Source organism: Podarcis erhardii, assembly GCF_964252035.2.
Source record: "Podarcis erhardii genome assembly, chromosome: 3".
Classification (NCBI taxonomy): Eukaryota; Metazoa; Chordata; class Lepidosauria; order Squamata; family Lacertidae; genus Podarcis; species Podarcis erhardii.
This window is the reverse complement of record NC_138507.1, coordinates 74,615,575-74,633,310: the sequence shown is the minus strand read 5'-3', so window position 1 is coordinate 74,633,310 and position 17,736 is coordinate 74,615,575. Positions and strand designations below refer to the sequence as shown.

The following is a 17,736-nucleotide window of genomic DNA, read 5'->3' as shown; positions in this document are numbered from 1 at the left end:
CCCCAAGCGGCCATCCAGAATCTGGACCCGTTTTGTCCCACCAGGAAATCTAATGTGATCATCAAATCGCTGGGTGAAAACAAAGGCAAAAAAAACCAAACACCCAAATTCCTCCCAAGTGTTTAGGAATGGGGAGGAGGTGTGACCATGCCTCATTCCTTTCTCCCTCTCGCTCCTCCCCTTCCCCAGACGAAGAGCTGCCAAATTGGGGTGGGGGGGGGAGGAGGGGGGATTCTTGTGGTTCAGGATGTGGCTGGATGTGGGATCGCCTTCCAGGTAGGCGAGCGAGCAAATTGTCCGCTCGGAATGGGGAATTATGTCATTGCCGCGGAGGGACGCCTTCCAAGAGCGTTTCCTCCGCTGGCTGATTGACAGGTCTCGCATGCGAGAGGAGCCTATATAAAGCAGGCGAGCCGAGCGCCGCTTTGAAAGGCAGCCCGCCTAAGAGGCGAAGCGGGTTTTTTTGCGCGCACCTCCGCGGCCGAGGACTTGCCCTTGCAGGGAGCTGAGTTGGCTTCGCGCTCTCGCCACGGGACTTTGGGAACTCGCCGCCTGCTCGGAGTTGCATTGGGAAGCGGCAGCTCTCAAGAGCATCGCGGGGGACTTGCGTGCCAGGTAACGACCCTGGGACCAGTGGGGACAGGTTAGAGCCGGATTGTGGGTGGATGGGTGGAGATCAACAGAGGGACGCCCCCGAGAGACCCAGGCAGCACCACCTCCAAGGACTGAACGGAGACTTGCTCCCTAGGGTCGTCTTAATAATAAAGAAAATGGGCTGGAGCCAAATCAAGGGGGCGCGATCGCAGGACCTAAGTCCCGTTGATTTCAAAGGAGATTAAGCGCAAGCATCCTGCGTATGCAGTTTTCCAACCTAGAAGGGTGCCTAGGACCGGAGCCTAAGGCTGCAATCATAACTCTGCTTACCTGGGAGTAAGGGCCATTGAATTCAGCGGGTGGTATGCAACTAAATTTTACTCAGAGTAGGCTCATTGAAATGAATGGACCTAACTCAAACGTGAATTCCAGTGCGTCTGTTTTGAGTAAATCGTATGGGAATGCCTTTCAACAGAATGGGACAATTAAGATTGCACTGGACCCAATTATTGTCTTTTCAACCCCTTTCCTTGGGCAGTTTCTCCGATTTTTTCCCCATTCATTCCCTAATTCTTCCTTGTAAAGAAAGCTTTTTTTTTACTTGGGCTCAAAAAGGGAGTAGATCTTTAGGATGAAGAAAGGGCACCACCCACCCCTGGGAAGTTTTCCTGTGCAAGCCACGTTGTCAGGAATGGCAGCTGGGAACACACACAAAAAGCAAATGCTCACAGCAGCTTGACAGGACAGGGGCCAATGCAAAGTCTGATCAAGATCTAGTGCATTGTATGGTGCAACCCTAGATAGCTTCCAGAAAAAATGTTCAAGGCTAAGATGCAGGAACTCCTTTGGGGCTCTGTCACGAGGAAGTTCTCATGTACAAACCCCTGTGAGAGTGATGGGAACTCTTTCTTTTCACTGGAGTTTAAGCAGAACAGCAGAGCTTCCTAAGGGGAAACTGGCCTTTGTCACTCTATATAGCATCACTGTAGACTCTCTGTGTCTGGGGATGGCACTGATTTTCTTATGATAAGGGCATGGGTTGATAAGGTGACTTCACAGTACGGTGCGATCCTTGTAGCCCGTACAATCCAACCATAATTAAGCAGAGGAATTAATTATGTGCACAACCCCACTTCTGGAAATATTCACCTTGCACAAAAATACCCAGTTTTGGTGTCTTTGGGAAAGTGCAGCAAATAAGGATGCAAGCTGTGGATGGGGGAGATTTACCCAGAAACAAATTCCACCTAGTTCAATGGGACACCTAGTGAATCTATTCTGGATTGCAGCTGCAAACCTATAATTTTGGCTGGGGCAGGTCTTGAGATTTAAATTTGCATCTCTTCAAGAAGTTTGGATATATAGAAATCATCAAGAAATGTATCCAGCAGAGGGCTAGGTTTACTCTCCTGAGTCCATTCAGACACAGGACAGATGTGTAGCCCATTCCTGTGCTTGTTTACTCAGAAGTAAATCCCACTGACTTTTCTAAGATCTGGGCTGCAGTTCTAATAGTGTCTACTCAGAAGTAAATGCTGCCAAATACAATGAGGTTTACTCCCAGGTAACTGGAGTTTGGAATGCAGATTGGATTGGAGATGCACCATCATTTCATCCTGATGTAACACAATTGGTATAGAGAAGCAGGCTGTCTCTGTCTTTCCAGCAGTAAAAGAGTATGTATGTGTGAATGAGTGTGACTGAGACAGGGAGAGACTGGAATTTGCTATTGTAGCTTAATATATAAGTTAAATTACATGTGAAATGCTGCTGGAAATGCCATTATCTTTCAAGAATGTAGCTCTACGGCTTGCCAAAAGTGGATTTAAGAGATGCAATAACTAGTAGACTATCTGAGAGCCCAGACGTCTCATGGAAAACTTTTGAAGACAATTCTGGTTGTATCATATATATTTCCTTGAATTTATTAGGAAGGATATTAAACACTTGAGCCTCCCCTCCCCCTCCCTGTGCATCTAAAGCGTGTGCTTTCACTAATGTTATCATAATCAAGTCAGGATCAAGCATCTGGGTTCTCACACATATAGAGGCATTGTCAGAAGTAACAAATGTCCTGTTTGCAGGGTATACCAGGATTCATAAAAAATGCCCCAATGATGGGTTGATTTTTAATCTTTGTCTACCGCACAACAGTGAAAGTTTTCTGGTTTGCAAGTTAAAAAATACAACAGTGAAACATAAATATAGAATGGCAATTAATTGATGAAGGACGATAAACAATAAACAATAAAATAGCATCTGACAGAACCAACATTTGCTTTCAAAATAGTTGTTTCTGTTGTAAGCTTGTGGGAGACATGGGAAAATTTAAAAACAGACAAAAGTATCAACAATTTGCACATCTTGCTTTGTTCCTAGGCATTATGCAGGACAGGAGCTGGCTGTTGTGGCTGACGATCTTGCTAGCTTTGTGGATTTCCTCAGAGGCTCAAGGTAGGTCTTTAAATATCTGTAGCATTGAGGCCAAGTATTTCCAGAGTGGACTAAAGCTCTGGCAACCATAGCCTGATGCTTAAAAGGAGCTTGGCTTCTGCTCACTCACTTGGCTTGGTCTTGAGAATAATTGCTCAATTATTTCTTTCCACAGCATGCCTGAAATATGAAACTAGCCTGCGTAGATAATATACCTTACTATAAATGCATCAAGGAAAGTGGAGGGATATGTATGTAGATCAAATTGAGGGTTGGCATCAATTGGTCAACTTAATCTGTGGTGTAAAGACCTCCTCCTTCTAGAGCACCAACTACTTAGTTGGCTAAAATGTATTTATATTTTGGTTCTCCTTGTTGGAAATTAGGATTCAGCTAGCAAGCTGAAAAACTACAAAAAAATGCTTTGTTATTATTGTTTGTTGCATTGATACCCTACTATTCCCTAAGAATATTCAGAGCAGCTTATATATGGCATCCCTATGGCATCCAGGTTCTCACTTTGGATATTTGCAGACAGTTTGATCTGAAATTTTGTTGGACTAGATCCAGAGAAGAATCCTACACAGCCAGTGGGGTTTCCTGGCTCCCTCCCAACTACAGTAGGGTTTCCTGCACCCCTCTTGCCCACTCTATTGTATCACCTCTGCCCCCCAAAATCAATCCTGAGAGTTGAGGCACATGATGGGGTCTGGGAGTCTGCAGCAACACATAGAAATTAGGAGAATTTGTTGGGGCAGTCATGCACAAGTAGAAATGTATATTTCAACCTGAGCGAGGCATCTCTGGATCTAAGCCATTCAGTTTCATGAAGGATATTTTCCACACATTTTCCAAGAAGCAGTACCAAGTAGATGGAGTCACTGAATTTGGTGTTTTGTGCCAAATGAACAGCCATTATTCACATCCCATTAGGAAGAAGTAATAGGCAAAGACACATAAGAGCCACCATTTTCAGATTGCAAGCATCTCAATTGGATGGGGGCTTCAATGGTAGGACTTGTAAGATTGCCTATATGTGGTCCCTGGTTCAATCTCAGATAGACGGGCTAGGAGAGAATCTTCTACAAGTCCCTTAAGAGGACTGCCAGGCTAGGTGGACTGCCAAGTTTGATTGATCACTCATGTGCATGGACTGCTACTACTGTTTCTCTATAATGTTTGATGGTTCCCTGAGCATGCACCCACCCTAAGCTTCAGATCATTTTCTTCATCATTTAAGTCAGTGTGGCTCATTGGAAGTGTGTTGGATTTTGATCAGGGAGACTTGAGTGTCCTTGGACAAATTAACTTAAATTTACTCCATCTGTGAAAATTGGAATATTTGTGACCTGCCTCATAAAGTGAGGGTGAATGAGAGCACCCCATGCCTTACATTTCTTTGTTAATCATGTTCCTTCATGTTGTTGCCTTTGCAGATGACGGCCAAGAGGACGAGTCCACTTTTGACTTGCTGCAAATAAGCAACATAAACAGGAAGACAATTGGAGCAAAAGTATTTCGGGGCAACAATTCCAGCCTCCCAGCATACCGCTTCATCCGGTTTGATCACATACCTCCGGTTAACTCAGAGAAATTAAAGCAGATTATTAAACTGATCCAGCGAAACGAGGGCTTCCTTCTTGTAGCCACCTTCAGGCAGGACAGGCTGGCCAGGGGCACCCTCTTGGCACTGGAAGGCCCTGGCACCGCTCAGCGCCAGTTTGAGATTGTTTCCAATGGCCGAGAAAATTCACTCGAACTTTCCTATTGGGTAGATGGCTTCCGGAAGAAGTATCTTTTGGAAGACGTGGACCTAGCCGATTCACTATGGAAGAACATCACAGTACAAGTAGCCGGGGAAAACTACAGTCTCTATGTTGGTTGCGACCTCATTGACAGTGTGAGCCTGGAGGAGCCTTTCTATGAAAACCTGAAAGCAGAGAAAAGTAGAATGTATGTGACAAAAGGATCTGCCCGAGAAACTCACTTTCGGGTAGGTAACCTACAACACCTGTGAGGTCAATGACGTGCAGTTCAATCCCTGTGCATATCTACTCAGGGGTTGTAATGAATTCAGCGAGGCTTCCTCCGAGGTTGGTGTGAATAAGACTGCAGCCTTATAATGAGATCCTGACAGAAGGCAGCCCACATAGTAGCCCCACTGAGACTTTTGTCTTGGACTGTGCAATGGGAAGGGTGGCAAATTTGCGCAGCAGAGGGATAAATCTGTGGGCAAGGGAAGAATGTGGTGAAATGGTGACTGCTCTGCCTCAGACAGAAGAACGTATTGTGCTGGTCCTGGATCCTGTTTAGTTTGCCTTATGTATGCTTAACAATGTAAACTCTTAGGCCAGAATTAGAGGGGATTCAATTGGCACTTTTGGAGAACCAGCTTCTCCCTTGACTCTGGTGCAATGACAGTGCTGTCCTCTTTCTGACAACTCTTCACACATACTTAGTCTAATTGTAAAGGGATGCAGGAATATTTGCCCCAAGTGAGGAAGGGGTATCTCTGTTTGATTCATCTTCGCTCTGTGCCAAGGTCACAGAAGTGAAAATGGAGATGTTTTCCATAAAGGTGGGTGAGCACTATGCAACAAGTCTCTTCAGCTGTTTGTCCAGAAGCCACTCCAAGATGGGAGAAGGAGTGTTTTAACCCTGACACTTTTTGGCCCACTTGCTATATCCAAACCTCTGAATGTCCACCAAGAGTTGTAGATTAGCAGCATGGAGGCCATATAGGCTTCAGTCCTCTACACACTTACCAGGGAGTAAGCTCCATTAAAGTCAGTGAGGCTCGCTCCAGAGGAGAAGTGTATAGAATTGCATTGGCAGCTTCTGTTAAGATTTGCTGCTCTAACATCTACACCACACTGGCTGTCATGTCTGGGGTAGGATGGGATGGGGGAATGACTCAATAATATCAGCCACACATTTTGTTAGCTACACTTGTGAGGAGAGGAGGGAGACACGGGGTTGCTGTTTTTGGCAGGAAACCATTGTTCTGCACTGCATCTTGTTCTGGCCTCAATGGCAAATGTCATGGTCAGGTAAAAATAAACCTGACCATGGCCATTCTATCTTTTGGCTATTAGAATGCTACCTTTGCTTTTTGTTCAACTGGATGATTCCTCAGAGCATGAGCCAAGAGCTCCACTTTCTGATGGCTAAAGAATTAACTTAACCACATGCAGTAGGGGCCGGTGTTCGTTGGGACGGCAAGGTGCAACCAATGACAGATGGAGCCAGCAAATTCTGGTTGTGTTCCTCTCTTTTGCTTTTCCCTGATGAAATTTTCCAAGGCCAACACTGAGGGGCAGTGGGAGGAGGCTGACAGGCAGTGTCATCCCACAGCCTGGATGTAAGGAAGGAAGCAAACAGGTGGGGGCTGGCTGAAGACAGACTGAAGCTGGTGGGGCAGTGGCTACTTTGTCCTAACATGCCAACCTCCACTGCTCACCTGAATTAACCAGAGTTTAGGTGGATGGTTTGGAGTGCTTTTACTGAAGCTCACTGGCTGATGCTCATTGGCTGCTGAACACTGGGATTTGGTTTGCATGTGACACTAAGCCAATCCATGTGGGTTCCCACAGCAAAAGTCATGACTGTTGCACTCTTCCAGTTCTGCCGCTGCCTTGTTACTCAGGACTAAGTCAGAGTTTGGCATAGCATTGCATTCAAATCTGGGCTCATGGTTTGTCTCACTTCAGGCAAATCATGAGTTGTAAACAAGGTTTGTTCTTCGTTTATTGCCTTTGGTTTGACTGGAGCAAAGGTGTCATCTTCTTAAGAGGATTGAGGAGGCCCGTGTCTGATGTTTTTCAATTTTTTTATGTGTTGTAAGCTGCCCAGAGTGGCTGGGGAAACTGACAATTAGAACTTCTGGCAATGCTGAAGAGAGCTGGTGGAATATTTTATCCCATGCTGAGAAATTACTGTCCTGAGCCAACATATTAGCTACAAACAATAGTATTTATTCTAGCAATTTGGATATGTGGTCACTGTGCCCCTGTGCAGGGATGGAGGACCTATTCGGATTGTCTGTGCTTGAAGACTGGTGGAATCTGATGGAATCCTGAATGCTCTGGGGGATTGTGTCATCGAGTACTGTCCAGCAGAGCTTTTCTGGGTGGTGGAACTTTTGGAGCCCTTGTAAACCTACCTTGAAAAGCTGCAAAGCACTTTGAGGGCAAAGTCACACACATTTGGTCTGACCTTGACACCACTGTTAATGCAATCTGCTGGAGGCATCTAGAGCACTGTCTTGGCTGGTTTGAGACATGGGAACATGGATAAGGAATTTGAGTCTTTGGCCAATACATCCCCTTTCCAAAGACCCTAAAGACACAACTGTCAATTAGTAGGAACTATCCTGGTTTTGGACAAGTTGCTGGAGAGGGTGGAGGCTGAGCAACTGCAGGCGTGCTTGGAGGAAGCCACTTATCTTGACTCAATTCCATTATGCTTCAGGCTTTGTTTTAGCAGTGAAGTAGCTTTTGGCCACCTGGATTGACAAGGGGAGGACAAGGGGAGTACAACCATATTGATGCTCCTCAAATCTCACAATGGCTTGTGACCATAGTCTCCTCCTGAACTGACTCTGTGAGTTGGGAGTAGGAGGTGGGGTTTTTCAGTGGTTTCTCTGGTTTCAGATATTACTATTAGCATTAGGGATCTATAGGAAACTTTTCAAAGCAGTCATTAGAAGATTCGAGGGAAAGTGTCATCACTATGCAGATGACAGATTTCTCCTTGACATTGGCCTCAGATGAAGCTGTGAAGATGCTTGACCAGTGTCTGAAGGCAGCACTAGGTTGGATGAGGGCCAACTAACTAAAGCTGAATTCTGACAAGACAGAAAGGTCCCAGGTTCAGGAATTAGGAAGGTGGCCTGTTCTGTAGGGGGTTGCATTCACTCTGAAGGACCAGGTGCAAAGTCTGAAGGAACTATTGGATTCAAGTCTGAAACTTGAGTTCCAGGTGATCACAGTGACAAGGAGTGCTTTTTTCCAGCTATGACTACTTCACCAGCTATGGCTCTTCCTGCACAGGGATTTCCTGGTCACAGGGACCCATGCTCTAGTAACCTCCTGTTTAGATTCCTATAATTCACTGTATGTGGGACTGCCCTTGAAGATGTTCCAGATACTGAAACTAGTTGAAAACGCTGCAGCCAGATTTTTGAGGTGTCTGTGTGAGTTCATGATACAGTTGTTCTTAAACACTTGCACTGGTTGCTGATTAGACACTGGGCCAAATTCATGGTTTTAGACTTGATTTAAAAATCCCTAACTGACTTTGGACCCATCTACCTGAAAAAAATGCAAGTTTTAAGGTTGTCTCTGGCAGTCCTGTTAGCAGAATTATATTTAAGGGAGGCTCATAGTTTGCAAGAGGGTCTTTTCAGCGAAGGCACCCTGACTTTGGAATACCCCCCCCCTGCACGACGTGTGGCTGGCACCATGGGTAATGTGACATCTGACCTGTTTTGATGACAGTGTTTGATTGGTTGTTATGCAGGACTTTTTTTTGCTTCATTTCTCTGTTTAATTATGTGGTGATCAGCCCTGGGGTCTGCTGAAGAAGGATGGAATATATGGTATTTAAATGAATAAAACAAACAAACAATTTATGCATGATTAAATTCAGTCAAGGTTGAAGAAATTCTGAAGGAGGCGGGAAGTAGACTAATGATCTGCTGTTACCTTAAATGATACAAACATTTTGTGCGTGTGTGTCTTCTTTGCAGGGTCTCCTCCAAAATATTCATTTAGTTTTTGGAACATCAATAGAGGATGTCTTGCGCAGCAAAGGATGCCTGAGGAGCCAGTCCGGTAAGAAGAAGAAAAAGTGCCATTCTTATTGCTCACAGTAATTTGAGGGAGTGGCCACACATACCATCAGTTTCTATTGGCTCCTTCCGATAATATGCAGAATGAAGAAACCAATTAAAATCTGTACTGACAGAGAGTTCTGCAAAGGCTCAGTTTCATGCTGCTGTCAGATGAGCTTCACCAACTGGGGCGACAACCAATCATGTCTACAGATGACCTCTGTGATGGAGCTTAGGATGGGTTTAGGCCAGGCATCCCCAAACTCGGCCCTCCAGATGTTTTGGGACTACACTTCCCATCATCCCTGACCACTGGTCCTGTTAGCTAGGAATGATGGGAGTTGTAGTCCCCAAACATCTGGAGGGCCGAGTTTGGGGATGCCTGGTTTAGGCTGTCTCTAAGGTACAATGGACCTAAATTGTTCAGGGCTTTGTATCTCCTTTGTACTATAAAGAATGATATTGCCAGGTGACTCTCTTGTATGAATGCTGATCTTTAAAGAAGCATCATTTATCCTTGACACACATATACAAGAGAGGATTTTAGGTCTAAACATCTCCCCAGACATGTTATTTATTACTTATTTTAAAAGGCTAAAGCTTCCCCCCTTTTTTGCCTCTCTCTTAAGACACAAAGCCTGAGACAAGTGAACGTCAACATTTGTGATCAAATGTGAAGTATTTGGTGAGCTGCATTGAAAGGCCGGGTTCTACTTTTCAATATGAATAAATAAAATTGCTCATTAGTAGTAGCATTTCTACTTGGAACCATTTTGACTTTCAGAGTAAATCGTGTTTACTACCGGGGAAAAAAACCAGAAAGTGGAAAGATGCAAGACTCCCATCATAGGCTGGTCCCAGATGTTGCCTTTCACTTCCACAGGCTGTCTGCCCTTATTGCTTCTGCCATAGCTTGTGCCAACAAAGCTACTGCACTGACTTTAGTAATCTTAAAAACATTCAGTTCAAAATCTGAAATTAATGATCTCAAAAGTGTCACATGTGGAACTTACATAAATTTTCATGGCAAGAATACGTCTTTTCATTGAGTCAAGATGACACTCAAACAAGTGGCATTTCATGATAAATTACTTAATTGTGCTGTGTTGCATTTTTAGAGTTTCCGGTCTACAGCCAAGATATTTAAAGTTCTTAGCACTGGAAACAATTCATTATAAACTTTTGGAAAATGTTTACTTAACTGTTGTCACCATGTTTAGATTGATTAGCTCCATTAGCTGCAATTAATCATTTCCCTGCCCAAAGTTTTTTGTTGATTCTTTAGCTGTATTTCTATGTCTTTGTTTATTTTCAGATCTAATATGCAGTTCTGCCCTTTATAATATTATTTGCTGTCCTGGAATCATTCCTGATTTACATTAATACATCAAGTCAGATCATGACCTTCTTCGATTATTTTTGTTACCGTGCCATTGATAGTACAAGCAAAGGAATAGAGTGACAGATTTATGAGCAAATTTTAAGGGCCACCCTCGAGTGGGCTCCTCCCTTTGTTGTAATACTGAAAAATAGAATGGCTTTGGCATGGTTTGCATGACATGGTAAGCCAAACTATGGCTTATTGAGGCCACATGGATGTGTAGGCTCCTCAAGAGAAGCTCTCAGCTGCTTTGCTCCTTCCTGGTCTTTTTTGTTCCTCATCCCACACTGTGATAAACTAAGTCGTGGTATGGCATCCTGTGTTGTCTGAACCAGGACATGTGGTTAAGCTCTCTCCTAACTAAGTCCAAGGTATCGTCAAGGTTTATTCTTAGCTGCAGCTCATGGGTCGCAAGGAGAGAGCTAAACTATGAGCCTGGGTTTGCCCAACATGCTAAGCCAAACCTTGTTTTAGCTCAGCAAAGTGCAGGGGTAAAAAAGACCAGGGATCAGCAAGGTAGCTATGAGCTCTTCTCTGGGAGACCACACGTTTGTGTGGTCCTGGTAATCCTTACTGCGAACGAGGCCTTTATAATGCAATGCTGTTTGGTAAATAAGTTTGTATTCTGTTCACCACCGCTAAACATATGGCTGCTTTAGTATTTCTTGAGGGTACCTAAGGAACATTAGTTTTAGTGAAAATATGTGAGGTATGATACGCAGATCAAGCCTACATGCTTACTCAGAAGTAGGTCCCAGTGGGTGGAAGCCAATATAGTGCTAAGTCTCTCCTTCCGTCAGGGCAAAGATTTCTCCTTGGAAAGTGGGATGTTTCTTGCTTTCCTCCCCCTGTTTTCCCCTAAATCTGTTCTAGGGGTTCCCCTCTGGAGCAAGCATTTGGGGAAAGCATGGGACACGCTGGGGGGAGGAGAATGCAGAAAGTCCTGTTACACAAATGGAGATCCTTGCACTGATGGGACACAGCAGTTATATACCACACACCAATTTCAGTAGGACGTCCTCTCTGGTACATATGCATAGCATCTACCTGACATCATAGAATGGGGATGGCCATGCTTGCCTGTGGCCTATGAAGTATTCAGTGCCCTCAACCTGATGAGTGGTAGGAGCGCAGCTTGCTCCAATAGCACAGCAGGGGTGGCTTGCCAGATGTGGTTGGACTCCAGCTCCCATAATCTCTGGTCATTGGCTATGTTGCCTGGGGCTGATGGGAGTTGGAGTCCAGCAACACCTGGAAGTCCAGCAACATCTGAAGGTCCACAAGTTCCTGATCCCTGATTTTATTTCTGCTTGTGATTTAGTATATAGTATGCTGTACCTGATGATGTGCACTCCATTTACAGCCGAATTGTGCCAATTTTATTGTAGGGTCTCTCCACTCCTGAGGGGGTTAGTTTGTGCAGCAGAATAAACTTTCAGCCCCCCCCAACTGCTCTCTTTAGTGGCTCCCAAGAATGTGGGAAATCACCACCTCAACAATAAAATATGAGCTCCTATAAGTCATACTGAAAGTTGCCCAAAATCATAATGATGTAAAGGTATCAGAGTATCGTCTTGCATATCTACAATGAGATGCATGTCATCTGAATTTGCACTATTTTTAAATATGTGGCTGAGACTCCAAGAGGATGACAGTAACACAGCTCCGTGCGTGCAAAGGAAATGCTTGCTACTCTTTCCCCATTCAGTGATCTGGTTTTGGCCAAGAAACATAACAACTAGGGGAGGAAGCGTCCCTGAGTTTACAGTCTGGTTATGTTGTCAGTACATGCTCTTTTGGCATAAGCACTGTGCCAGCAGCAAGTATGCTTTGACTGACGTATATTGCTGCCTGCAAAAGCATCTGCTGCAAATGCGTCTGCTTAGAAAAAGCTATGCTGCTTGTGCTTCTTCATTCCCTTCAGACACACATTTAAAATAAATTGTGCTGGGTAGGGCTATGCTGAACCTTTACTTCCTTGATTTTGGAAGCCAGAAAGTAGTGCTCAGAGAGAATAACATTCCCCGAAAAAAGAACCTTGCAAGGAAAAGCCTATGCACATTTACTCAGAATTAAGTTGCACTTGGTTTAATGGGCCTTACTCGCAACTAAAGGTGCATAGGGTTGCAGTCTTAATTCATCCTTTTTCATGGCTTCTTGCCACTGCTTATATCTATAGCTATTGCTTTCAATTAATCAAGCCAAAATGTTCCTCTTATCAGCACTGTGTTCTTATAATTCTTTGGGACTAAAATGTCAACAAGCATTCAACCCATTCTTGCCCCCGTGCCAGAGTGATCATGAAACCCTGGGAACATGTGATATTACATCATCATCATCATCATATTTGTATACCACCCTTTATCCATAGATCTCAAGGTGGTTCACAACATAAATTTACAATATAAAAACCACAAAATACATAATAAAAATAAGAACAAAAGCAAACTAATAATCCCCCTTCCCACAACACATTTAAAAGGGCATCAGATGTCAAACAGTTAGACTTAAGCTTTTAAGTGGATAGTATTTAACATTGCATATGTTCAATTGCCCTGTCCTGTGTTCCTAAAAGACTTTTCCATTGCCTCTAAACCTGCAGACCTCTTTGAGAGCTGGAATCTAAACTGTGAAAAGGAATGACTATAATTGGAAGGGGCCGACATCCAATCCTTCTGTTATACCCTTGAGTATAATTTGGCATCAAGATTGTTCCAAGAGAGATACAGTTACAATCCACCTTTAGTACCAATGTATAATTTGAGCCAAAAGTTGTAATCAGGGAAAAGCTGTTGCATATATGTAATGGGTTTTATTTTACTTCCTCCCTTCCAGCTGAAGTGAACACAATTAATGAGAGCACCGAGATCCTTCACCTTCCTTCTGTCATGACAGAGTATGTTGGTGAAAACACAGAGAAAAAGGCAGAATTCTGTGATCGCTCTTGTGAAGAGCTGGGGTCTATGTTTACGGAACTCACTGGACTGCGTATTGTTGTCAACAGCTTAACAGAAAAGTTAGAAAAAGTGGTAGGTATCACCAGTGTATTCTGCTCTAGATGTCTGCTCATTCATTTGCAGCGATTGCTCCTCAAGATCAGCAACAACAAATGAACAGTCAAGTCACTGGCACTACAATAAACCCTTTGTTTGGGTATCTACCAGACATTGATAAAGAGAACACTTATACATGTTGGAAACATACCAAAATATTGTATGAAAATTGTCTGAGAATAGTGGGATGGTGTATTAGTTCTGATGTCACCTCAGGAGATTCCCATGTTATGGGAGGACACACTAGGTAGAAAATTCTGAGTGCTGTGAAAGGGTGGAGTGGCTTGTGTTCTAGGTTCTAGCCATCCAGCCATGCCCTTCTCGAGGATGTTCCATTCCATTCTCTCTCCCTCAGCTTTCCATTCTCCCCCCACCCAACAATCAGTTAGCAATCTTCAGCCAGTTAGCCTGCTGGGGCTTTGAGTGTGTTTTTGTGCTGCTCAACACACAAGTTGAAAGACACTGCAAGGTGTTATATGTGGGTACCAATGTACACAGGTAGATCTCAGCCATGCAAGGAGGGGGACCTTCATTGGGCAGGGTCCCTGTTCACGAGAAGGAGCTCTACCAGCTTACATCTGTAGGCGGGGAGAACTCCTGTCATCTGTTGAACAAGCAGACATCCATAGAGCATGGCAATCATGAGTTAGACTGCTGGGCTCCGCAACCGGCTTCCATATGTTTTTTCAGCACATGGAATGATTCGTGTGAACCACATTAAGGACAGCCTTGATGCTGCTGAGACAATACTTTGTCGTGGGAGACAGCTGGATGATATTTTGTTCCAGTTGCCAGAGAAAGGATGAACACACAGGCCCCAAGGTTTGGGGGGGGCGGGGAGAGAAAGGGTGGAGAGAGAGGGTGACAATTGAGAGGACTAGATTTGCCTCCGTGCTCAAATGGTGTGGTTAGGTTAGTGCCAGGTGATTTGGCACCATCTAGATACCTGTGTGACACTGGCAAAACGGCCCTCTCCACCACATGCGGGGTACTGTTGCACTTGCTGGTGCAACTATTGCATTCCAGCAACTGCATTTAGGAGTCTGATTACTGGGACGCAGGGACTTGCTGGTAGGTAGCTGTGCCTTCTGGGACAACGTCACAGGGGCAGATGAGGGAAGGATAAGTGACCCCCTACCCAGTTCCATGCCTACCCAGCTCCTGGAAAACCGTAGTCCCTGGAAAGGCTCTTGGTGGCTAATCCTTAAAGTATTTGTGTGTTGCACATACTACCACTGCCAGGGGTGACATGTCCCATTTTGCCACTTGAGGTGACATGGAACGTGCCTGCTGCACTGCGCCACTGCCACTGGCAGAGAAGCAGCATCGACATCAGCATCAATATCCAGCGAGATCTCATGAGAGTTCACTGAAAATCACCAAATCTCTTGTGCTCTGTGAAATCTTGCAAGCTTTTGGTGAGATCTCACAGCAAATCAGCACTGATACTGCACGCCACTTCTCTGCCAGCGGTGGAAGTGGTGGGGCAGGTGGGGTGCCTTCAGGGGCTCCCACCTTCTGAGGTGGCTGCTTCACCCTACCTCACGAAGTCATCAGGCCAGCCCTGATCATTGCACGGTGTTAATGCATATGCAGGCACCCTGATAAATCATATAGAAAATACATGAATGTGCCTTGTTTGTCATTGCCTGGCTTTTGTTCCATTGTCTGCTTTAGTCTGTGTTATGAATCAACTTCACATATTTGAAAAAGACCTGAAGTAGTCTAGCACATGTCTCAAGAGTGAAATCATATTCCATTTTGAGGAAGATGAGTGATACTCTACAATCTCTTCAGTAGAATTTATGGAGATCTGTGTAAGTGCTGCAAGCCCAGATTGTAACATTAGCTGGGACGTTTGCACCCAGAGGAACAGTGCACTCACTGAATTGTTTGCTTCTTTTCTGGCTCAGTTTAGCTGGGTAAAAGAAGGAATCTGTTCTGAGCAGCTTAGCTTTCTATGCTGAGGGTTAGTAAGAGTTTCATCCTTCTCCGACTATGGTGCATTGCAAAAAGGCCAACTCATTGCTACCTGTTTCATTGTACAGTCTGAGGTGAATGAGAAAATTGTGTCGGAACTGCTTGGCCCCAACAAAACACTCAAGAACCAGTCGGCTTGTTGGCAAGATGGCCGTGAGTTTATGAATAATTCACATTGGGTTGTGGACAGCTGCACGAAATGTCACTGCCAGGTAAGGCATCAATGAATCATTTACCCTTCCCCACCCAATCACACGGAGTTTCTTTTCAGCTGCATCCAATCAAGTGTACATTGGTACTTTGGTTCCCAAAATCAATCCATTCTGGAAGTCTGTTTGACTTCCAAAACGTTCGCAAACCAAGGCGCGAATTCTGATTTGACTGATTGGCCCCGGAAACAATGCCAACAGCTGAAATAGACATTTGGCTTCCAAAAAACTGTTCGGGAACCAAGGTACCACTGTAATGGGCTATTTTAATATGCATCTATCTCTTTCTGTTGGGCTTTGCACTGCCCTGTAATTTCAATTTATTATTATTATTTATTTGGCAGGTTGCCTTTGCTAAACTGTTATGATGGACAGCCACATATTCTTGGGGTTGAATCAATAAATCTGTGGAGCAGACTGCCACTCACGCAATGGGATTTCCCCTTCCTCTTCCATAACCCTCCAGAGCAGATTTTGGAGGAATGTAAGGAGCTGCAGAGTGGCGAAGAAGAGCAATTCCCATTGTGTGGATGGAAATCTGCTCACCTCACCCCAAGTTGAAATCCTTGGCCTTTAGTAGCCAGGGCCGTCCTCTCTCCCTCATGCTGCACCACTAACTAAATCTGGCGTCATCAACCCTAATGGGGATGCAGCTGTACAGTTTGGCCCACCTGCTGTCACTGATGCAAAACTACAACTTTATTATTGATCGACTAGAGGGTGTTATAGCCCGTTCTTCTGTGTGACATCTCATATTGTCAGCTGCATAAGTCTCTGATGGAAAATAGCATGGTGCCAGTTGCACTTTTTGATGTGCATTTTTTGTCAGTAAGGCAAACTTAGGTACTCAAGCCTAATTCCTGCAATGAACATTTTGCCTTGCAGAGGGTTGGCCTGGAGAACCCTTGGATCCCTCCCAACTCTGCAATTCTATGATTATATTACTTTTTCCTTCATTTGAAGAATGTCCTGCCAAAAGATAGGGTATTTAGATTGACTGATATTGGAGTAATGGTTCCATGTGTCCCCCCCCCCCCTTTGCACATACAGAACTCTAAAACGATATGCAATAAAATCACATGCCCAGCTGTTCACTGTGTCAGCCCCACTTTTATTGATGGCGAGTGCTGCCCTGTCTGCTCTCACTGTAAGTATGGCATGCAAGGATAGCTTATTGTTAAAAGCTTGCATAGTAGGGAAGTCTCAGCTTGAATACCTCTTGCTGGGTCTACAAAGAGCAAGGCTGCAGATGATTCCAGCTAGACTTCCTATGTCAGTGTTGCACACTCAGCTAGCTATACACTATGTGCCGTTACTGCTTGGGTGATTCCTGAATGTTTTGCCATCTGCATCATTTTCTTCATTTGAGGAAACTACTGCAGGGAATAACATATGACAGAAGGAGGAGCAGGAGAGGTGCAAGATTCTGACTTCTGGAATGATTGCCATTTTGCTAAGGCAGGGACCCTGTGACCCTCCAGTTATTGCTGAACTATAACTCCCATCAGCCTCAGCCAGCATGGCCAGGAGTCAGGGCTGATGGGAGCTGTAGTCCACATTGAAGTGATCATCTTCACACAGGGATTTCCCACTTCAGTTTTTACAAGGGGAAGAGGTTGCCGGTTTACTGCTGTGTGATGCTCACGTTCCATGTGAACAAACCAAGTATATCAGCGAGAAGCCTTGAGAAACTACCTTTCTCTCAGAGAGGAGAGAGATTTGCATGTGGAGAGCAAATTTTCAAATGGGACACTTAAAAGAAGATATTATTGAAGTAAATCAAACAAAAATAACAGAGGTACAAAAAAGCAACACAGTATATCAGGGAGAGACTTACTATTAAGTTGGTAGAGTACTTAAGACCATTAGGAAATCTACATATCACATTGCACTGTGCAGAGGGAGTCCTTTGTGTCTACCTTGGTTGTATATAAAATAAATTCCCACCAAACCACATAGAATTTTTCCAGGGTCCATCAAGCCTTTGGCAACATGTAATTTATGAGTTGTTTTTCCCCCAGTTAATGCTAAAATCCATGTATTATTATACTAAAGCGAATATCACAAGTCCTGTAAGGATTTCCATTTGGGGGCAACTGAGGTTTTGGCAGCCACTAGTAGCCATGTCAAGAGGTCCTGAGAGCTGAAACCTTTCAAATTGTTTGCCCCATAGATTTTGTAAACAAAGTGGCAGTGAGGCTGGAATGTGATGTTTGAGTATTTTGGTCATTTCTTGACAATTGTCCAGAATTT

The 17,736-nt window shown here is 44.3% G+C and overlaps 1 protein-coding gene across 1 annotated transcript in view; it reads left to right on the top strand.

Moving 5' to 3' along the window:
• The first annotated feature begins 279 nt into the window (after positions 1–279).
• THBS2 (thrombospondin 2) overlaps positions 280–17,736 on the top strand; it is a 46,015-nt gene continuing 28,558 nt past the window's right edge. The window contains exons 1-7 of the mRNA XM_081855807.1: positions 280–615; positions 2,974–3,048; positions 4,464–5,020; positions 8,777–8,861; positions 13,077–13,270; positions 15,343–15,486; positions 16,534–16,630. Coding sequence (XP_081711933.1) covers positions 2,979–3,048; positions 4,464–5,020; positions 8,777–8,861; positions 13,077–13,270; positions 15,343–15,486; positions 16,534–16,630 — 1,147 coding nt within the window. The 5' untranslated portion in view covers positions 280–615; positions 2,974–2,978. The remainder of the gene's footprint in view (positions 616–2,973; positions 3,049–4,463; positions 5,021–8,776; positions 8,862–13,076; positions 13,271–15,342; positions 15,487–16,533; positions 16,631–17,736) is intronic.